Raw genomic sequence first — 23,973 nt, 5'->3', positions numbered from 1 at the left:
CTAGATGTCTATGGCAACCAAGGTCTGGAAAAACTCTCTTATATCTCCTTTGGCCCAGCAATCTTTTCACCCTAGAATTTCTCCACAAAACCCTTGAGTACGGCCCTCAGATCCTTGGCTCCTAGTATAATAGTGGCATGCCTTGTAAAATACATGAAGGACTGGCTGCAAGATGCAGGAATCAAGTCCAAGACTGAAATTCCTGGGACAAAGAGTCCTAATCCTAGACCTACCTTCTGAGAGGCTCTTATTCTCTGTCCCAAGTCTTCCCTTCTTAGAATCAATGTCATCTAGATATCCACCGCATGTCAAAATGGGCTCTAATAATTTCTATTTACTGATCGCTGTTTCTAAACCTGGTTTACCCCTTCCTACCAATGAACTTGGACAGGTTCTTCCAAGTTTATAATGACAGAGTTTCAGTCAGAGAGAGGGGAACATTCCCAGGCCTCTCGAGAATAAAAAAACAAAACACAAAAAACAGAAAATTCATCAGTTTCTTTCAAGTCTTTGTGTGTTGCCTTATCAAGTCCTTCAAGTCTTATCAAGTCCCTGTCTATTTATTGCACCAAATGAAGACACACACAACCTCAAATTTAAAAAATCCAGTCAGGTTGAAAACAGATGAACTAAACAGTTCAGGTAACCTACGACCCAGCAATTGCACTACTAGGCATTTATCCACAGGATACAGGTGTGCTGTTTCGAAGGGACATATGCACCCCCGTGTTTATAGCAGCACTATCAACAATAGCCAAAGTATGGAAAGAGCCCAAATGTCCATCGATGGATGAATGGATAAAGAAGATGTGGTTTATATATACAATGGAGTATTACTCGGCAATCAAAAAGAATGAAATCTTGCCATTTGCAACTACATGGATGGAACTGGAGGGTATGATGCTAAGTGAAATTAGTCAGTCAGAGAAAGAGAAGTATCATATGACTTCAATCACATGAGGACTTTAAGAGACAAAACAGATGAACAGAAGGGAAGGGAAACAAAAATAATATAAAAACAGGGAGGGGGACAAAACAGAAGAGACTCATAAATATGGAGAACAAACAGAGGGTTGCTGGAGGGATTGTGGGAGGGGGGATGGGCTAAATGGATAAGGGGCACTAAGGAATCTACTCCTGAAATCATTGTTGCACTATACGCTAACTAATTTGGATGTAAAATTTAAAAAATAAAAAATTAAATTAAAAAAATAAAAATAAATAAACAGTTCAGGTAATTAACAGGTATTTTAAAAGTCAAATATGACAGCATGTTTGGAGATTCTACCCAAATGTTGACAGGAGATCACCAAAATCCTACAGGAGAAAACAGGCAGCAACCTCTTTGACCTTGATCGCAGCAACTTCTCACTTGACATCTCTCTGGAGACAAGGGAAACAAAAGCAAAAATGAACTATTGGGACCTCCTCAAAATAAAAAGCTTTTGCACAGTGAAGAAAACAACCAACAGAACTAACAGGCAACTTATAGAATGGGAAAAGATATTTGCAAATGAGATACCTGAAGACTGCCTGACTCTGAACCCTCAAGGACAGAGCTGTAGGACAGTCAAGTTTGATGTGTAGATATAAAGTACTGATGAGTGACAGAAAAAGATGGGTTGGTCAGCTCTATGGCAATTGCTTTGAACTCCTTACAAAAAACACAGTGCCCACTTAGGAAAGCAGGTTAAGGCACCTCCTTCCTCTAGCTGAACCATAACCCAATCTTGATAAGGTGATAAGATCCTGTTGGATGAGGGTTACCTCAAGTTTTGAGCAGGAAGAATTAAAATGTACGTAGGCATCATCTCATTTCTGGTTAAGCAATAAAGAAGATATGCTAATTTTCAATTTACATAACACACCCATCCATCTGGCAATGAGGCAAACCCTCTTTCCTTGATTCTCTGCCTTAAAAAAAAAATCTGGCTTTAGTGGTAAAAAAGCTCAGTGTAAGAAGGAACAATAAATAACTAAATGCAAATCAAACATAAATGTCATAACAACTGAGGCATATAGAAAACTTTTTCTCTTAGGCATTAAAAGGTCAAATTGGATGTCCCTATGTTCTTTTACAATCGTCAATTCATTCTTTTTGTCATTTCTACCCTGATGTTCTCCATGGTCTTTCATCCCTGATCTTCTGAATTTTTATATGCCTGGGAATTCATCAGATTATTAAAACCAGGTGACTGGGTGCCTATCTGATGATTCAGGGTGTGAGCTGTATTAGAGAACTTCCACCTGCTGGAATGAACCTATTTCTATTTAATCACCCCTTCTTATAGAAAGGCCACAAAATGCTGCAGCCTCTAGGTTCCAATAATAACAGATAACAACTAGGTCAGAAGTCCCACAACTAAGGGATACTACTTTCATACCTAAACCTTCTATTATTTATGGGGAGGGGGGGCAGAGAGAGCGAGGAGGACACTTATAATGCTAACGAGGTTATTTCAGGACCAACGTTTTTAAACTGAATTGTTTTTAAGAAAATTCAAACATACACAAAAACAGACTGAATAACATGAGACCCTGACATACCCATGGTCTAGATTCATTATCATCAAACTTTTGCCACACTTACCTTTTCTCTGTTGTCTCATTTTGTTGAATTAAAGTAAATCTCAAGCATAATTTCATTTCTTCCCGATATACTTCAGTATCCATATCTGTATAGATATTTTCATATAATACTTCACCATATCTACCAAACTTAAGACTCTTCAAATTCTCTTGCCTGCTTCAAAGACAGATTGCTTTTTTTCACATCAGGATCCAAACAAAGTCCATACATTATATTTGGTGGTTGTTATCTCTAGAAGTCTGTCTTAATCTAGAACCATCTCCCCATTTTTTAAATTCAAGCCATTAACTTGTTGAAGAAATTGTCAGTTTACTTTAGAATGACTCATCCTTTGGATTTCTGCTTTCTCATAGTATAATTTGTTTCCCTCTAGTTCCTGTAAATAGAATCCTCACCACCCTTCTCTTTACATATTGTCTTCATCTAAACCATCTAAACAGAGAACAATTTGAGCGGCTATTTTCTCAATTCTTCCCAGGATGGTGCGTGGTGCCATTCTAAGTGAATAGGAGAGAAGTTACTTTATTATATACAGTAGATTCCATAGGACAGTAGGACTCAATTTCCTCCCAGAACCCAGATGAGAAAAGCTTACAGGCTTGATCGTATTCAGTTTCAACTTTTGCGGGGCACAAATACTTCACAGAAGGCACTGTATGTTTTGTATTGCATCATACCAAGAGGCACAATGTCTGCTTCTCTTACTCTTAGAGATGTGAGGATGAATTAGTGGGTTCAGATGATGGAAATGTCTAACAGTTTCATCCACTAATGACTGCTGTAGATATCTGGTGGGGGGATAGGCAGTTGCAAAGAACCTAAGCCAAGGATTGAGTGAAAATTTCTACCAAGGGTGATCTATCTCATCGTGGGGCCCAAAAGGGATGACAACTTATATGGTACAATACCAAACTGCCTTACTCAAAAGGAATCCATTTGACTTCTCCTTGGCATACCCCTCTAATAGTGGTCAGTGAGAGCAAGACCAGACATGGACTATTCATTTCCACCTTAAAACAGCTTTAAAACTTTGGGGCGCCTGGGTGGCTCAGTTGGTTAAGCGTCCAACTTTGGCTCAGGTCATGATCTCATGGTCTGTGAGTTCAAGCCTGCGTCTAGCTCTGTGCTCAGAGCCTGGAGCCTGCTTTGGATTCTGTGTCTCTCACTCTCTCTGCCCCTCCCCCCACTTGCATTCTGTCTCTCTCTCAAAAATAAATAAACATAATTAAAAAAACCCATAATAAATAAATACATAAATACATAAATAAATAAATAAAAATCTAAGTCAACATATTCAAAGTTGTTTGCCTGTCAGAATGGGCCTAGCATGCCAGGAGAGGAGCATTTCCTTTATCTTCCTCAATAATATTTCCAATCTCCCAAATCTTTTTTTCAGAGAAGCATGGAGAAATGCCCCACCAAGATGGGACATAAAACAAATTATGTTCACTACACCTAGTGGGAAATGAAAAGAAATATTTTGCCTCCAAAATCATAACCTAAGCCGGGGCGCCTGGGTGGCGCAGTCAGTTAAGCGTCTGACTTCAGCCAGGTCACGATCTCGCGGTCCGGGAGTTCGAGCCCCGCATCGGGCTCTGGGCTGATGGCTCAGAGCCTGGAGCCTGTTTCTGATTCTGTGTCTCCCTCTCTCTCTGCCCCTCCCCCGTTCATGCTCTGTCTCTCTCTGTCCCAAAAATAAATAAATAAACGTTGAAAAAAAAATTAAAAAAAAAATCATAACCTAAGTAAACATGGTAAAGTAATACCAGATACCCCCTTTATCACACTTTAAGTGGTTAGAAGATATGAAAGCAGCAGTTTCTAGCCTCTGTGCCCAGTGGGTAGTCAATAAAGTTGCTGACAATCTCATTCCTGCTATCAAAGAAGGGCTAACTAGGTAAGGGCGGGGCCTAGACAATTAAGTTATGTACTAAAGCAATATACTACAACAGTGCAAGAGGGAGAACAGAGTTTACTAAAACCAAAGCAACTGGAGCAAGCTGTTTTGGTTAGACCGCCTAGGAAAATGTATCATGCACCAGTTTTTTACTGCCGGAAAACTAGTACATGAATATCCTCCGCTACTACCATATTCCTGAGGTGGCCTCCATCATATATGTGTTCCATCGCTTGGCATGGATGCTGTCAACCAATAAAGTTCCTGTCTTGGGAGCAGCACAGCGGGATTGTGCTCCTCTTGCTGCACGTATACCCGTACTTTCTTGCTCTCCTTCCACCTGCTCTGCCCTCCTAGTCCACTGGGACCTATCGAATCTGCATCTACTCTGACAAGGTCGGTGGTGGAGTCGGAGTGGAGGAGAATGAACCTGCCCTACCCTCGCCTCACTGTCCACGAGTAAAACCTACACTAGTGCAAGCTCAGCATGAAGAGCAAATGAAATGGAAACCTTGAGAGTGAGGCCAAAAGTATAAAACATAATTAATAAGTCCATACAATGTTAGTGCTACAGGGGAGCTTAAAGGTCACTTAGTATAACTCTCTTATTTTATAAAAGAGAATACTATAGTCCAGAGAAATTAAATTATTTGTCCCAAATTACAGTAGCAATGAGAAAATAAAATACAAAATAAAATGATGTCCAAAGACCTTTTGGGTAAAGATCAAAAACATTAGGTAAAACTACTAATCACGTAGAAATACTTGGAATTTTTAAAGGACAAAAATGTTCATTCATTTTACAAACATTTACTGAGAGCCCATTATGTGACAGGCATAGTCTTAAGAACTGGGGATGAACCAATGAATAAGCAAAAATACCTGTCTTTGTGGAGTATACAATCCAGCAGGGAGAGAGAGAAAATAAACATTAAGTAAAATATATAGTATGTCATGCAGAAAGAAGTATTATGAAGAAAGGTAAAGCAGAGAAAGGGGATAAGGAATACCTGGGTGTGGAGGTGGTCAGGAGGGTTGATTTTAAAATAAGATAGTCAAGGGTGCCTAAGTGGCTCAGTTGGTTAAGCATCCAACTCTTGATTATAGCTCAGGTCATGATCTCACAGTTCGTGAGTTCGAGCCCTGAGTCCAGCTCCACGCGGACAGTGCAGAGCCTGCTTGAGAGTCTCTCTCTCTCTCTCTCTCAAGAACAAATAAATAAACATTTAAAAAAAAATAAAAAATAAGACGGTCAAGGGTCCAGAAGGCCCTTTAAGAAGATACATTTGAATAAAGACTTAAAGGAGGTAAGGAAGTTAGCCAAATATTACCTGAGGGAGAAGTGTCTCCATGCAGAGCAAACAGCAAATTAAAAAGCCCTAAAGCAAAAGTGCCCCTAGATTGTCCTAAGGAACACAAAGATGAGCAGAATGTGCAAAAACAAAGAGCAGTTGGAGATAAAGACTCAAAAGGGATTAGGACCAGATTTTTTACGGCCTTGTATGACATAATAAGGACTCTGGCTGAAATTTCCTGAATAGCCAAAGGGAACTGTGAGCAGAGGAGTGATACAATCTTACTTTTTCTGAAAGGACTGCTCTGGTTGTGGTACTAAGAGCAGTCTGGAAGGGGCAAATATAGAAACAAGATAACCAACTAGGAGACGGTCACAATAATTCAGGAATGATGATGACTCAGATCAGGGATGCAGTGGGGCAGATACTGAGAAGTAGTTGTATACTGCATACATTTTCAAGGTAGAGCCAACAAGAAGTTGCATAAGAAAGACACAAGTAAAGGTTGACTCTCTCTTCTTCTTCTTCTTCTTCTTCTTCTTTTCTTGGCTAAAAAGATGGAGCTGTCATTTGCTGAGATGGAGAAGACTGAAGGAACAGATTTTTTTGTTGTCGTTAGGGGGTATGCATATGTGTGTGTAAAAGGTGGAGACCAGAAGGTTGGTTTTTGGATGTGTTAAGTTTGGTTGCTGTACTGAGAAAGTATACAAAGAACAGGCAGAGAGATTACTTAGGAAACTCTTACAGTAATCCATGAGAGAGATGCTGGTGGTTTGGACCAGGCATCTGGCAGGATAAGGAACATGAACGGGAGATACATTTTGAAGGTAGAGTTGACACAATTTGCTGAGGAAGTGATGAAGGATGAAAATGAGATGAAGACAGAAGGCAATGATTTCTTCAAGTTTCTCGGCCTCAATAAATAGATGGGACATGGGAATTGACATGGGAAAGATTGTACAAAGAGCAAATATGAGGGAGGCCAACGATGTGGAAATGTCAAGTAAGCAGTTGGAGTTGCTAACAGTTTGATTTCAGTGATAGGTCTGGACCAGAATATAAATTTGGGAGTATGTAGATAACATTTAAAACCATCAGGGGCGCCTGGGTGGCTGGGTTGGTTAAGCGTCCGACTTCGGCTCGGGTCATGATCTTGCGGTTTGTGAGTTCGAGCCCTGCATCAGGCTCTGTGCTGACAGCTCGGAGCTTGGAGCCTGCTTCCGATTCTGTGTCTCCTTCTATCTCTGCCCCTTCCCCACTTGTGCTCTGTCTCTATCAAAAATAAATAAATGTAAATTAAAAACAAAAAACAAAAAACATCAGACTAGGGATGCCTGGATGGCTCGGTCGGTTGAGCGTCCAACTTCGGCTCAGGTCATGATCTCACAGCTCGTGGGTTTGAGCCCCTTGTTGGGCTCTGTGCTGACAGCTCAGAGCCTGGAGCCTGCTTCCGATTCTGTGTCCCCTCTCTCTGCCCTTCCCCTGCTCGTTCTCGGTCTCTCTCTCTCAAAAATAAATAAACATTAAAAAAAACTTTTTAGGGGCGCCTGGGTGGTGCAGTCGGTTAAGCGTCCGACATCAGCCAGGTCACGATCTCGCGGTCCGTGAGTTCGAGCCCCGCGTCAGGCTCTGGGCTGATGGCTCGGAGCCTGGAGCCTGTTTCCGATTCTGTATCTCCCTCTCTCTCTGCCCCTCCCCCGTTCATGCACTGTCTCTCTCTGTCCCAAAAATAAATAAAAAACGTTGAAAAAAAAAATTAAAAAAAAAAAACTTTTTAAAAAACCATCAGACTAAAAGAGATCACTAGAAGAGTAAGTGTAGGTAAAAAAGTCCAGGGACTGAGCCCTGTGACACCCTAATATTCAAAGATGAGGAAAACACAGCAAAAAGAAATGAAGAAGAAATAACCAGTTGAGTTGAAAGAAAAATCAAAAGCTTTGGTGTTGTAGAAGCCAGGTGATAAGAAACTTCAAAAAAAATGTTTAATTCTGTTGAAAGGTCAAGAGGAAGTATGAGAACGAATGAATGACCATTGGATTTAACAATATGGAAGTCATTGGTGACTCTGAAAAAAGCATCTTCATTGGAGAGATGAAGGCAAATATCTTGCTAGAATGCATTCAAGAGAGAATGTGAGAACAGGAGGAGGAGGTAGAGACAACTCAACGAGTTTTGTCAGAAAGAGAAGCAGAGAAGGCTGGTGGCAGGTAAAGGGGAAGGCAGGGCGAAGAAAGATAGGTTTTCTTCTCTCTGGTTGGTTTTAAATTTTTTTTTTCAACGTTTATTTATTTTTTGGGACAGAGAGAGACAGAGCATGAATGGGGGAGGGTCAGAGAGAGGGAGACACAGAATCCGAAACAGGCTCCAGGCTCTGAGCCGTCAGCCCAGAGCCCGACGCGGGGCTCAAACTCACGGACGGCGAGATCGTGACCTGAGCCGAAGTCGGTCGCCCAACCGACTGAGCCACCCAGGCGCCCCTCTCTGGTTGGTTTTAAAGACGGAAGAAATCACAGCAGCTTTATATACTGATAGGAAGACTAGGAGTGAGGAGGAAATTATGATGCAGAAGACAAGGCAGAGAAATGCTGAGGCATTGTTTCCTTAAGTAGGTGGAAGGGAACTGGATCTAGCCACAAGTCAGAGCAGGCCTAAGATAGAATAAAAGTTTATCCATATTAAGAACTAAGATACACAGGTAGGTAGGCAGGTAGGTAGGTAGGATGGTGGGAACTTGGGGAACCTCCCTTTGACAGCTTGTTTTTCCAGAGATACAGGAAGCATTGTCACCACCTGGTAAGTATGAGGGAAAACCTAGAAGAAATTTGAGGAGAATAAAGAAATAATTATCTAAGAAAGTTCATTCTTACTCAGTTGTTTATTTGAAATGTCTGCCACCTACCCTATTTGAATTAGTGGGTCCAAACTTAATACACCCCCCCCCCCCCCCCCCCCCAGAAATCAAAATCTATCTCACTTAGGCTCACTTCTTACATCCGGGTCTCTTCATTTTTATAGGTCCTTCTCATTTAGAAACCTTGTAGAATTTGTCCATCCAACCATGAGTTCACAAACTTATAAATTAGCAAACTCTTAGATTCCAAGCTTCTTTTCAAAGTGCATTCATCCAATTTAAACAGGATTTGCCACACTACCATCAGTAAGGGTTATGAGACTCAGGCTTCCTCCTTGGTAGCTGCTAGCTATCCCAGCATTCTCTAACCCCACAGAAATAAATTATTAACACTGTTTATATGTGGCCAAATTACAACGCAAAAACATATTCCTGCTCAGGGGAGATTTATGTTCATAGACTGAACCTAGAGGAAGAAGACTGGAAAGTTGCTTAATCCTATGCAAGATTTAATCCCATTATCATTTCACTCTGAACTTGGTGTCGGACACGTCAATTCACCTATCTCAGATAACCAAACTAAAAAAAAAAAAAAAAAAAAAAAAATAGAATGAACAAGCAAAAAGCTTGTAGTACAAGACCAAATAGGTAAGAACTAATACAACTTATCCTAGAAGTAAAAGGTTGGTCTGACATCTGAAAACCAATTATTGTAATACATTTTATTAAGTAGAAAAAAAAAAAGACAAAAAACACACAATAATCCTAATAGATGCAGAAAAACATTTCACAAAATTAAATACTTTTTCAGGATAAAAACACTCAACAAACTAGTAACAAAAGGTAACTTCCTCAAACTAATAAAGGGAATTCAGGGACCCTTTATTAAAAGCTTTTATGAAAACTCACAGCAAACATCACACATAATGATGAAAGACCAAATGTTTTCCCCCTAAGGTTAGAAACAAGACAAGGATGTCCACTCATCATTCCTATTCAACATGGTACTGGATGTTCTACCCAGGGCAATTAGGCAAGAAAAAGAAATAAAAGGCATCCAGATCAGAGAGGAAAAAAGCAAAACTATCTCTGTTTGCAAATGAGAAGATCTTATATATTAAAAAATCCCAAGAAACCCCCCCAAAACTACTAAAAGTAAAAAAAGAGTTCAGGAAGGTTGCAGAACACAAGAATAATATGCAAAAAATCAATTACATTACTATACACTTGCAATGAACAATCTGCAAATAAAATTAAGAAAATAATTCTATTGAAAATAGCATCAAAAAGAGTAAGATACTTTGGAATAAATTTAACAAAGTAAGTACAAATTTTATGCCCTAAAAACTACAGAACATTGTTGAAAGAAGTTAAAAAAGACTTAAATGAATGTAAAGATATCTTGTGTTCATGAATCACAAGGTAATTGCTCCAAAAGTGACCTATAGATTCAATGCAATCCCTATTAAAAAAAATCTCAGCTAGCTTTTTTTGCAGGAGGTAATCTTAAAATTCATATGAAAAATGCAAGCGACTCAGAATAGCAAACCAATCTTGAAAAAGAAGAACAAAGTTGGAAGACTTCCACTTCCCAACTTCATAACATACTAGATAGCTACATTAATCAAGACAGATTGTACTGGTATAATGATAAACATATAGATTAATGGAATAGAACTCAGTTCAGAAATAAACCCCTACCTTAATGGTCCACTAATTTTTGACAAGAATGTCATATCAATTCAATGGCAGAAATGATAATTTTTTTGAACAAATGGAGCTAGGACAACTGGATATCCTTGTTCAAAAAAGTGAAGTTGGACCCAGGTCTAACACCTACACAAAAATTAACTCAAAATAGATCACAGACTGGGCACCTAGGTGGCTCAGTTGGTTGAACATCTAACCCTTGGTTTCAGCTCAAGTCACGATCTCACGGTTTCTGAGTCCAAGCCCTGCCATCGGGCTCCATGTTGACAGTGTGGAGGCTGCTTGAAATTCTCTCTCGCCCTCTCTCTCTGCCTCTCCCCCGCTCACTCCCTCTATCAAAATAAATAAACTTATAAAAAGAAAAACAATAGATCACAGACCTAAATGTAAGAACTAAAATGATAAAACTCTTATTAGAACACACAGGAATAAATCTTTGTGACCTTGGATTAGGTATCGGTTAAAGAAACAAAAGAAAAACAAAAGAAAAAGTTTAGATGAATTTGAGTTCATCAAAATTAAAAACTTCTGTGTGGCAAAGAAAATCATCAAGAAAGTGAAAAAAAAAATCTCCAGAATGGGAGAAAACCTTCACTAATCATATGTCTGAGAAGAGACCTATATAGAGAATATACTAACACTCACAACTCAATAATCAAAAGATAAATAACCCAAGTACAAATGGGCAAAGGATCTAAAAAGATAGTTTTCCAAAGAAGATATACAAATGGCTGATAAGCACGTGAGATGCTCAACATTATTAGCCACCAGGAAAATGCAAATTAAAACCACTGTGAGATACCACTTCACACCCAGTGGGATGGCTATAATCAGAGACAGATAATGACACATGTTGGTAAATGTGAAGAAATCTGAACCCTTATCACCATAGGTAGAAATATAAAATGGTATAGCCACTTTGGAAAACGGTTTTCAATTCCTCAAAACATTCAACATAGAGCTACCATGTGACCCAGCGTATTCATTCCTAGGTATACACCCAAGAGAAATGAAAACATATGTCCACAGAAAAATCTGTAAGCAAATGTTCATAGCAGCGTTATTCATAATAGCCAATTAGGAGAAAGAGCCGAAATGTTCAAGTGATGAATGCGTAAAATAAAATGTGGTATCCATAGAGTGGAATATTACTGGGCAACAAAATGCAATGAAGTATTATACTGATACATGCTAAAACATGGAAAAAATCTTAAAAACATTATACTAAACATGGGGCGCCTGGGTGGCTCTGTCTGTTGAGCATCTGACTTTGGCTCAGGTCATGATCTCACGGTTCGTGAGTTCGAGCCCCGCATCAAGCCCTGTGCTGACAGTGCTGACAGCTCAGAGCCTGGAGCCTTCTTCAGGTTCTGTGTCTCCCTCTCTCACTCTCTGCCCCTCCCTCACTCCTGCTGTCTCTCACAAATAAAGAAACGTCAAAAAAAAAAAAAAAAAAAAAAAAGAAATTATACTAAACAAAGACTCCAGACACAAAAATTATATATTGTATGATTCCATTCTTATGAAAAGTCCGGAACACGTAAATCTATCTATAGAGACAGAAAGCAGGTTGGTGATTGCCGAGGGCTGAGGGAGGAGGGAATGGGAAGTGACTGCTAATGGGATGGAATTTTCCTTCTTAAAATGTTTAACTGTGGTAAAAAAAACAAAAACAAACAAAAAACTGCACATAATCTAAAGTTTACCATTGTAATTGTTTTTAAGCGTGTACACGCTGTGTTCAGTCATGTTAAGTAGATTCACACTGTTGTAAAATAGATCTCCAATACTTTTTCATATTGTAAAACCGAAACCCTACGCATTCAACAACTTTGCATTTCCTCCTCCCCCCAGACCCCAGCAATACTATTCTAGTTTGTCTTTATGAATTTGACTAAGTTCCTCATATAAGTGGAATCATACTGCATTTTTCTTTTTGTGACTGGTTTACTTCACTCAGCATGTTCGTAGGGCTCATCCATATTATATCATGTGGTAGTACTTCTTTCCTTTTTAAGGCTGAATAATATTCATTGTATGTATAGACCACATTTTGCTTATCCATTCATCTGTCGACAGACACTTCTTGGGTTGCTTCCACTTCTTGGCCACTGTGAGTAATACTGCCATGAACATGGGTGTGCAAATATCTGTTCGAGATCCTGCTTCCAATTATTTCAGATACATACTCAGTAGTGGGATTGTTGGATTATGGGGGCATCTCTTTAGAATGACGAAACTATTCTAAAATTTGACAGTGGTGACACTTGCACAATCCTAGAATATACTAAAAACCACTGAACTGCACATTTCAAATGAGTTAATCACATAGTATATGAATTATATCTCAATAAAACTGTTAGAAATACAACTCTTAAAGGCTGAATCATGGATACAAATACTTAAAGATTTTGACTGAACTGGATTATTAATCTGGTTAAATAACCAGTCAATCTTGTCATACAGGCAATTTTGACCCTTATTTTTGATGACCTGGCTTGACGTTTAGGAGTTTTTTGAGATGTAACCTATGTGCTTCTTCAACACTGATCATTAGAGAAAGTTGGAAAAAGAAATTCTCAGTACCTTTAATTCAATACTAAACCTTTTCATATTTTGTGTCAGGAAATCAGTGATGAAATAACAAATTCACACTAACTATAGAAATTTTTACTTCATCTGCTCTGTAGATATGCCATTCTTCAGATTTTTAGAAGATAGGGAAATAAGGCAGGACCTTTACTCACTTTGACTTCAGATTTACTTTTTGAAATGTCACTCACAATTATTTCACACAGAAGAAGCTCAAAAGACAAAGGGTTTATCTACCTTGTTTTTACAGTACAAAATTATAAAATTATAAAGTACTATGGCCAATGGCACTGAATGGGGAAAGAGGCAATAAGTTTAAAAGCCAGGAGAGAAAAATCTTGAGGAAAACAAAATGTGCATCAAATTCAGATTCTTCTCATCTCTAATCGCTATATGCAACTAGAACAGCTAACAGGAATGTAGATGGCCACTGATGCTCAGAAACCCATTTCATCATCTTTTCTGTTTTATCTAGACATTTCCAGTTTTGTCAAGACTCAAAGAAACAGTTTTAAAAAGGCAATAAATGAGATAATCTCAATGATTTCTCATGATCTCTTCTGATCAGAGCAGAGCTAAGTAAAAAAACCTTACTGGTCTAACTGATCATTTTTTAAAAACAAGAGACTCCGCACAGTTCACGGCAAAAACACAAGCTTGGAAGCCAGCTTTCAATTTCAGCCCCGAGCACAGACTGAAACAATGGTAATGATCTAATTATAGAGACGGTCGTTACGTGGGACAGTCTTTCTTTCTAGATTACATATCTTATACACTTTATCAGTTTTTCTTAAATAATTTCTCAAGGTTGGTTTTAAATGAAGACTGAAATACTAACAGTTGGATTCAGATTCTCATTACACATTTTTCAAAGTCCGTCTGTGTGCAGAAGCCAAATTATGCATGGCGACTCGAAGAGCTGAGTTCCCCACAGGGATATCACAGGAGTTGATGACCGAATGTAGTGCCCGGGTATATGCTGCAAATAAAGATTTGCACGGTGATGAAGTCAGTCAGATTCTCCACTACTCTCCCCACTTCCTTCCCATTAGTACTGCTTCTCTACTAAGTCTCAAAGGTATTAACTTTGCCTATTCATTGAATACATATTTATCGAGTACTTAGTACATGCCAAGCACTCTGTGAGGACAGAAAAGATAATGAAGAGGATGGACACAGAGATAATTAAGTTTCAGGGTAATACTTTCAAACCAGAGGCATATACAAAATGTTGTCACATAATGAATTTCAGAATGAATGAAAACGCATCCGGGAAGAGGGAAAAGATTTCCAGAAGTAGTAACATTTAAGATGGTCTAGGAGGATTAATAAGAGTAAAGGAAAGGCGGCCTTCAGGGCAGAAAAATAGATGGCACAAAAGGTATAAAAGAAAGTGATGTGTACTGGAAGTAGCAAGTCTGACAAGGCTGGAGTGTCACCTGGGGCCAGAGAGAAAATATGCTAAATATGGCATGCATTTCGTACTGTAATGGTGAACCCCAGAGGTTTTAGAAATAGAGGAATGGCATGATAAGATTTGTGTTTTTAAAATTTAACTCACAGAATTGATTAGGAACTTGTATCACACAGACAGGGCAGGGGGAATACAAATACTGGCAGTATTTTTGGTATGCACATGAAGCCTACACAATCTGTACCCTATGTAATAAATAAATATATTTAAAGACAGCCAGGAAACAGAAACATTGGTGACAATAATAAGGACTCTGTTTTTCTCTAGCTGGGATTCCTGAATATAGAGCTGATACTGGTCCTCATTTTCCTCAGTGTCACCTGGCAGAAGTGGCAGTCTAATGTGGATACAGATGGTAATAAGTCTATGTTAAATAACATTAAAGTATTTGGGCAGTAGGGAATGTAACTGGACAGAGGCCTAACTTCGATGGCCCTAAAACACAAGCTCTCATTTCTTCATTCACAGGAGGACCTGGAATCCAAGTCTCCCTACAGTGGAACGGAAATATTTCCTCAGCATAAATGGAGACAAGAAGGTAACAGATCTCAAAAAGGATTTTAACTCAATATAATTATTTTTATTGTCTCAAGAGTTGCTTTGTAAAGGAATTATAACAGTCACTGATATCTGGTAAACAACCAATGAATGTTAAATTACTACAACCACTACATTTATTGTTTGTTTGTTTGTTTGTTTCATTGCCACCAGGCCCCAACCGTTCCTTTAAGAAGCTTACCTCTAGGGTTTTTATAGAAAATACAATTGTTGGCACAGGTATCAGGATGCGCATCCCAAAAATCAGGACCACAACAGCATAGTGGAGGTAAAGTAATATTATACAGCTGCATTTTCTCCTGGATCTGGGCTCTTAGAGCTTCCGTATATCTATATAAAGATAACAGTAAGATCAGGCAAAGTGAACCACTAGGAAGAGAATGAGCATGAGTCCTTATTTCACCAGCTTTCACTAGTAAAATTATTTCACATCTCCATGCCTCAACTCTTCCTCTTGTACTGGGAAATAGCACGGGAGGAAATACAGTGCTATTCCGCTAGAGCCAGGACTTTATGCAGAACTTTTCAAAATACCTTTGGCATTCCTTCTCTCTCTGTTCTTGTTTTTCTCTGGCTCCTTTTACTTCCTCAAGCTGTAGCTGGGCTATTTTGTCACTCATCTTCTCTCCTGAACATGGCTCTTCATGGAAGTTCATTCTTAGTATCCTCTGCTCCTCAGCGTAACGTTGCTGCTCTTTCTTTTTTTTAATTCTGAGAATAAAATAACATGGTTAGGAATTTCATGAAATCATTATTTAGGACTAGCTACTAGAACCAAATAATTCAAAGAATTCCCAGAAACAAGGGAGTCAGGAAATCAGTTTAGCACCCCTAGAATAGCCTCAAAAATTCCTGCTGGCTGATTTGAGTTTATCTTATAGCTCACATAAATATGTAACCTCTCAAGTGGCAATGACCATTGGTTACAAATAAAAAAGTGTTTCTGGGGGTGCCTGGGTGGCTTAGTCGGTTAAGACACTGCTTCTTGATTTCAGCTCAGGTCATGATCTCACAGGTTTGTGAATTCAAGACCCACATTCGGCTCTGCACTGACAGTGAGGAGCCTGCTTGGGATTCTCTCTCTCTCTCTCTCTCTCTCTCTCTCTCTCTCTCTCTCTCTCTCTCTCCCCCTCCCTCTAGCCCCTCCCTCACTCTTCTCTCTCAAAATAAATAAACTTAAAAAAAAAGTTTTTCTGTAAGAATCCAATTACAAAAGCATTCTTTTAAACAGCCAAATAAATAGATAGATAAATAAACCAAACAATCAACCAGACAAAATCCAAAAACGATGGCTTTTATGGCTCTCAACATCAGGCACTGAGAAACAGTGATTCTTGACAAATGGCAAACAAATGAAGTGAGCCCTTTAACTGCCCAAGCCTTCAAAGTCTCCAGGCAGTGGCACAGGGGTGGGAGTGTTGAGGTAGAGCCTGGTGGACTGAGTTGAGAAGATACAGCTCACAGTCCAGGGACACAAAGGCAACTAGAGTTCGTAAGACAGAATACCAGAGAGGAGAAAACCCAGAGATCTACAGAGGTCTCCTTCTAATACACAGCAGAGTACTGTGCACATGTTGGAAGAGAGAACCTGAGGTTAGGGACAGAATCATCAGAATGACTAACAAGGGAGAGTGCCTTGTGCTCACACAGAGCTGGGAACAGTGCCTGTTCCTGCCACTCAGACATGAAAAACTCATAATGCACAGGGCACTGGGTAGAGTTTTCAGGAAGATCTTACCTCCACAGTGGGGAATAACGATTAGTCCCAAACTGAGCACTGATCCAGACACAATCTAATAAATTATAAAAGCAAAGCTCTAAAGTAATTTAACTACATCCCAGAACAAAGCTCAGAAAAATGTATATGAATACAAAGATATTCAGCAACCAACAAGGCAAAATTTACAATGTTTGACACCTAATTAAAGATTACCTGGCATGCAAAGAAGCATGTTTATGTTTTAAAAGAAGCTTATGTTTTCCTAAATATACTCATAATTAAGAGAATAACCGATTAAAACCAACTTAGCACTGAGTTATTAGAATTAGCCAGAAAAACGTTAGTTATTATGACTATATTTTATATGTTCAAAAGTTAGGATATAAAAAGGACAAATCAAACTTCTCAAGATGAAAACTACAATTTCTGAGATGAAAAATGCACTGGAGAACAAGCCTAGATCTAATGGAATCAATAATTAATAACATTTCAAAACCAAAAACACCAAGCCCACATGGGTTCACCAATCACAGAAGAAATTATACCAATTCTCTACAACCTCTTTCAGAGAACAGAAGCAGAAAAAAATATTTCTTAACTCATCCTATGATGCCAGCATTACCCTAATACCAAAACCAGACAAAGATATTACAGGAAAAGACAACCAAAGACCAATATTTTTCATGATCACAGAGACAAAAATCTTCAAAACTGTTAGCACATCAAAACTAACAATGTATAAAAAGAATTAGATGCCAAGACCAAGTGAGATTTATCCCAGGAATGCAAGGCTGGTTCAACATGAAAAAAAATCAATTAATGTCATGTATCACATCAAAAGACTAAATAAGAAAAATCACATGACCCTATAAATAAATGCAGAAAAAGCATTTGACAAAATCCAACACCATTTATGATGATACTCTTGGTAAACTAGAAATAAAAGGAACTTCCTAATCTTGATAAAGACTCTACCAAAAAAACCTACAGCTAACATCATACTCAATGGTGAGAAACTAAACACTTACCCACGAGGATCAGGAACAAGGCAAGACTGTCTCCTCTCACCACTCCTTTTCAACATGGTACTAAAAGTCTTAGCTAATGCAATAAGACAAGAAAGGGAAATAAAAGATATAGAGATTGGGAAGGAAAATAAAACATCTTTGTTTCCAGATGACATGACAGTCTATGTTCTTCCCAACCTGATCTATAGATTCAATGAAATCCCAATAAAAATCCCAGCAAGTTATTTTATAGATATTGACAAACTGATTCTAAACTTTATATGGAAAAGGCAAAATTCCCAGAATAGCCAACATAATATCGAAGGAGAAAAACAAAGTTGGAAGACAGACACTATTCAACTTCAAGACTTATTATAAAGGTACAGTAATCAAGACAGTGTGGTATTGGTAGAAGAACAGACAATTAGAACAATCGACACAACACAGAGCCCAGAAATAGACCCATCTAAATAGAGTCACTTGATCTCTGACAAAGAAGCAAAGCAATGCAATGGCACAAAGACAGTCTCTTCAACAAATGGTGTGGGAACAACTGAATATCCATATGCAAAAACTCAATCTAGACGTAGAACTTACACTCGTCACAAAATTAACTCATAGAGGGGCGCCTGGGTGGCGCAGTCGGTTGAGCGTCCGACTTCAGCCAGGTCACGATCTCGCGGTCCGTGAGTTCGAGCCCCGCGTCGGGCTCTGGGCTGATGGCTCAGAGCCTGGAGCCTGTTTCCGATTCTGTGTCTCCCTCTCTCTCTGCCCCTCCCCCGTTCATGCTCTGTCTCTCTCTGTCCCAAAAATAAATAAATGTTGAAAAAAAAAATTAACTCATAGAATTAAATATAAAACACAGGACTACAAAGCTCCTAGAAGATAACTTAGGAGAAAATCTATATGATCTTGGATATGGTAATGATTTTTCAGATACAATACCAAAGACACGATCCATTAAAGAAATAACTGATAAGCTGGCTCCATTAAAGTCAGAAACTTCTGCTCTGCAAAAGGCACTGTCAAAAGAATGAGAAGTCAAGCCACAGGTTGGGAGAAAATATTTGCAAAAGATATCTGATAAAAGACCATGAACCAAAATATACAAAGAACTCTTAAAACTCAACAGTAAGAAAACAAACCTGATTTAAAAATGTGCCAAAGACCTGAACAGACACAAAGAATATGCCCAGTTGGCCTTGAACAACACTAGTTTCAACTGCATGGGTCCACTTCGATATGGATTTTTTTTTACAGTACAGTACTGTAAATGTATTTTTTCTTTCTTATGATTTCCTTAATAACATTTTCTTTTCTCTACTTTAGATATATATACCACATAAAATATGTGTTAATCAACCGTTTATGTTATTGTGAAGGCTTTCAGGCAACAATAAGCTACTAGTAGTTAAGTTTTGGGAGAGTCAAAAGTTACATGTGGGTTTTTGACAGTGTAGCATGTTGCTGCCCCTAACTCCCATTTTGTTCAAAGGTCGTATGATTATGGGATCATGCCTTGGTGATGAGTGAGTGAGTGAATTATTGACTGACGACTGACTGACTGACTGACTGACTGACTAAATGGTGAGGTTACCCTTCGGTGAGCATTAACATGGAAGATAAATATTTTCATATCTTTTGCCTGGAGAGAACTATACATTTACCTCTTCCCCAGATCTCCTTGTCACCAACTTTCCAACAATGTTCCTTTCAAGTCCCCTGAGACCATCCAGCCAAATAACTGAGCACAGCCCATGGATCAGCATGGATTCCTGCCTCTATAAGCATAAGAGTTTAGGTTGAGTGAACAGTAATATATCTTAGATGACCAAAACAGAGTCATAATGGCCCTTCAATCGATTCTCAGACTTGAGCCAATTTATAGACCAAGAACCTCTTGAAGTGGAGTCCAGGTTTCCTTGAGGAAGGACCCTGCTACAATGCCAGAATTTTATACTGTTAATCTTTCTCTCAGTCTTCCACAAAGGAACCATGATCTATTATCCAAATGCCATAGGTCTCTATGAGTCAGACTATTGTGATTATTGCTTTGGCTCAGTTATCCAATTACAGTAACCACATCCCTCTTTTCTTGTTGATTAAGTACCTGCCATTCCAGAGTCCCATTATCCTCATTGCATCAGGAATCCCAATTTGGTGGTTGCAGTTCCTACTGTAATGTTTGACCTACAGAGAAGGGTGACTACAGAACTCTTCAAGAATGCTGAGGCTCCCCTCACAAGTTTTTCACAGTGGTGGTGAAAGGTGTGTCCTCTTGACCCTCCCAGAGCTGGTGAACAGGTCTTACATGGTAAGTTCATTCTAACGTACCAATCTCTCTAAGCTTTCGGGTACTTTCCTCTACAATATGCCAAAGAGGTTCTGGCATTTAACTTCATTTCGTATAGGCCACCTTTGGGTCCGTGGTTTAGTCAACTAACCAACATATTAAAGACTCTTCTAACCCCTCAATCTAAAAGACTGAATTTGGAGTCTCTGTTGAGTGGGCACAGACCAATAAATTCTGCCTGATCCAACCTGATATTCCATCCACTATGATCCTATCCTTTTATGACCTATTCTACATGTATTCTCTAGATTTCTATATATATAAATTCTTTTTGGAGTGTAATGTATCTCCTCATAGGTCATACTTTGTATCTTACTTGGGGACTGCTGGGACTTGAGTCTAGCTATAGTTTGAGAAACTAAGAGTGCTGGCAGGGGTAGCAAATTAATATAGGCCCAAATCAGGGCAGAGGCTATGGGGATGGGTAGCAGGGTCTGATGGTTAATTTTATGCATCAACTTGATTTCACAGACCATGGGGTGCACATTATTCAGGGGACCTCTGTTAAGATGTTTTTGGATGAGATTAACATTTAAATCAGTAGACTACATAAAACAGACTGCCTTCTCTAATGTAGGTGGGCCTTGTCCAATCAGTTGAAGGACTAAATAGAACAAAAAAGGCTGACCCTCCCAATAGTAAGAGGGAACTCCTCCTGACCCTGGATGCTTTGAGCTAAGACATTAGTCACATCCTGCCTTTACACTAAAACTGAAATACTGGCTTTTCCTGGGTATTGAGCCTACCAGCCTTTGTGTGTGTGTGTGTTTTAAGTTTATTTATTTAAAGTAATCTCTACACCCATCATGGGGCTCGAACTCACGACCCTGAGATCAAGAGCTGCATGCTCTACCAACTGAGTCAGCCAGGCACCCCAAGCCTGCCAGCCTTTGAATGGCAACTATATCATCAGCAATCCTGGTTCTGACTACAACTAAACCATTGATTCTCTTGCATCTCCAGCTTGCAGATCTTGGGACTTGTCAGTCTCAGTAATAATGTGAGCCAAATCCTTACAATAAATCATATGTATACCACACACACACACACATACACACACACACACACACACACACACACACACACACACACATTTTTGGTTCTGTTTCTCTGGAGAACCCTAACTAATACAGAGGGAAAGAATGAGAAGGACATTAAGGAGAAAGAATGAATAAGTCTTAGCAACTGATAAAATATAGATCTGGAGGACAGGGGAAAGAGAGAGAAGATGACTCAACCAGAGGATAGTGTGCTTGAGATAAGTGAAGAGGACAAATAGATTTGGAGAAGAAGACAGTGCATCTGACTTACCCAGCCTGAGTTTGAAAGGCATGGGCTACACCCAGGGGTAGATGTACAGGTTACTGGAGGGAACTTGGGACTAGTTTTTGGAAAATAGTTCTAGTCATGAGAAAACAATGGGAGTCATCTCTACAGAGAGAGTTGAAATTTTAGTGAATGAGACAAATGAGACCATGTAGATTATTTCAAAGAACCTAACCAGCTCCAACTCTCTATAATGAGTTTGAATTCTGGGATTATAACTGTCCTGGTTCCAATATTCTTTTTATTTTTAACGTTTATTTATTTTTGGGAGAAAGGCAGAACATGAGCAGGGAAGGGGCAGAGAGAGAGGCAGACACGAAATCTGAAGCAGGCTCCAGGCTCACAAGCCACGAGATCACGACCTGAGCCAATGTTGGATGCTTAACCAACTGAGAGCCACCCGGGCGTCCCTTCAATATTCTTAAAGGTATCTTGGTACCTAAGCCTTTCAAAAATTACAGAATTTATATTGCTGATTAGTGGTTCAGAGACCACTTCTAGAATCCCTCTCAGAACATCCCTGCTAGATGGTCACCCTGTATCTACTAAAGCCTACAGGGACAGGAAGCTCACTCCTTCACGAAGCAGTCCATTTCTCTTCAGTCTGGAAGAATTCTTGAGAGAAGGCCAGAATGAAAAGGGGCTTCAGGGGAAGATTTGCCAGTAAAATAGAGGAAGCAGTAGGTGGACCACTGAGGAACAAAGGTATCAAGGAAATCAAAGAGGAGATCTATCAAGAAGTTACAGGAGAATCAGAACTTAGACTCCTGGAGTTATAGATGAGGAGGCTCCTGATGACTGGAGAGAAGATGATTCCAAACAAGTGGTAGAAACTGAAGTCAGATTCCCAGGGGCTAAACACAGGTTTGGTGAGAGGAGTTAAGCGTGTTGACTGCTTCTTCAAGTGAGGGCTCTTTTAGGGGACTTTGCATTTCCCCTCCATCAGCAAGGTGTATTTGAGCCTTTCTTGGTATTTGTAGGTGGAGAACCCACCTCTATTATGAATACTTGACTACATGAATACAATTTAGAGTGTAGGTATAGAAGAATCCACCCTTGAACGATTGCTTTATAAAGTGGGATTCATTTTGCAGATACAATTTTATAATGGCTCATATCCATACACAATTAGGCTGGAGTCATCTATTACTGCGTTACAAATCACCCCTACAACTTAATGGCAGAAAACAACAATAAAGACTTATCCCATTATTTTTGTGAGTCATGAATGTAGACAAGTCACAGTGGGGACAGCTTATCTCTGTTCTATGATATCTGGGGCCTCAGCTGAGACTCAAATGCTGAGGAGCTAGAAACATCTAAAGGCTTAACTGACACTGGAAGATCCATTTCCGGACATGACTCATTCATGTGCCTGGCAAGTTCATGTTGGAAGTTGGTTCCTCCTGACATGATCTCCACAGTGTTGCCTGGATGTCCTCACAACAGGAGGTCTCACTTCCCAGAGTGAGCAATTCAAAGGGCCCAACGTGGAAGCTGCAATTTTGTTAATGACCTCACCTGGGGAGCCACACACCAGCAGTCTACAATATCCTATGGGTCACAGGACCAGCCCTCTTCATTGTGTAAGGGGTGAATACCAAGAGAACTGGGTCACTAGGGGCCAGCTTGGAGGCTGGTGGCCACACCTGGCATGACAGAGGTCAGTTAAAGCCAGACCAGAGCAGTACTGACAGAATGCTGAAGGTCAGGCAGCTGGCAGAGGCCCAAGCCTAACTGAGCTGGTCCACTGTCTTGGCTATTCTAGCCATGGGGTCTATAGATGCTGTGCTTGCTCTAACAGATTTTTCATTAGCCCAATCCATTAACCTTCCATAGGTGGAGAGTTTGTAATTTCCCAAAAGGGAAGCATCAGCTGGGACCTTCAAACCAAAGCCACACAAAGCCGCTTTGCTGGGCTGGACAAACTCTCTGCTTGACACATGTCTATGGGATGCACATTTTCTGGAAGCACATTTTCTGTGGCTGCTAATGAATTTAGAGCTGAGTGGGAAGGGGGAGTGAAACAACAGCAGGACCTCAGAAATGATTCTCCATTGAGCAAAGCTAGAAAGAAATCTACATTAACATAGTAGATTTGCATGAAAATAGTCTTTTCATTCTTTGTAAGGAGCCATAAATAGGGATGTGTGGTGAGACGTAAAACTTTGCAGGAGCCAGCAGGAGTTTCCGCTATGGTTTCATGCTGGAGCACCTACCTCTTCAGCTATTTTGCTGACCCACAGGAGAACGGAAGGCCTAACATTCTTCCTCCTCACCACCTCCTACATGTCCTGGTGGGAGCTTTCCTGCCCTTTTGCCTTTCCAGGTGGAATGATGTGGCTTAGAACAGCCTAGACAGCTCGTCCTGAATAGAAGGGCAGGGAAAACCAGTGGACAGGACGGGAAAGGGAAAGGGTAAACATGTGAGAGATACTGAGGTGCCAGAAGCACAGTGGCCCCACTAGAGAAGCTTCCCCTAGAAGGCGCTCTCTCTTCTTCTGGGGCAGAAGCACCTCAACAGGACCGCCCCACTTCTCAGCAGAGCTTGCTAACTCGGAGACCTGCTGCTTCTGAACAGCTAAGTCAAGGTGAAAAGG

The 23,973-nt window shown here is 39.8% G+C and overlaps 1 protein-coding gene across 9 annotated transcripts in view; it reads right to left on the bottom strand.

Annotated features, from left to right (window-relative positions):
* Positions 1 to 1,229: 1,229 nt before the first annotated feature.
* The window catches only part of CCDC15 (coiled-coil domain containing 15), a 96,109-nt gene continuing 73,365 nt past the window's right edge, over positions 1,230 to 23,973 (bottom strand). For 7 of the 9 annotated variants that reach the window (XM_045038489.1, XM_045038487.1, XM_045038490.1 and 4 more), the window contains 3 exons: positions 15,502 to 15,678; positions 15,149 to 15,297; positions 13,149 to 13,914 (listed from right to left, as the gene is read on the bottom strand). In XM_045038489.1, the coding sequence (XP_044894424.1) occupies positions 13,793 to 13,914; positions 15,149 to 15,297; positions 15,502 to 15,678 (448 nt within the window). In that variant the 3' untranslated portion in view covers positions 13,149 to 13,792. Of the gene's footprint in view, positions 1,384 to 13,148; positions 13,915 to 15,148; positions 15,298 to 15,501; positions 15,679 to 19,361; positions 19,476 to 23,973 lie in introns of those variants that run through there. The other 2 variants (XM_045038488.1, XM_045038496.1) reach the window with 2 other exon arrangements.

Source organism: Felis catus, chromosome D1 (genome assembly GCF_018350175.1).
Source record: "Felis catus isolate Fca126 chromosome D1, F.catus_Fca126_mat1.0, whole genome shotgun sequence".
Classification (NCBI taxonomy): Eukaryota; Metazoa; Chordata; class Mammalia; order Carnivora; family Felidae; genus Felis; species Felis catus.
This window is presented reverse-complemented; position numbering and strand designations above follow the sequence as displayed.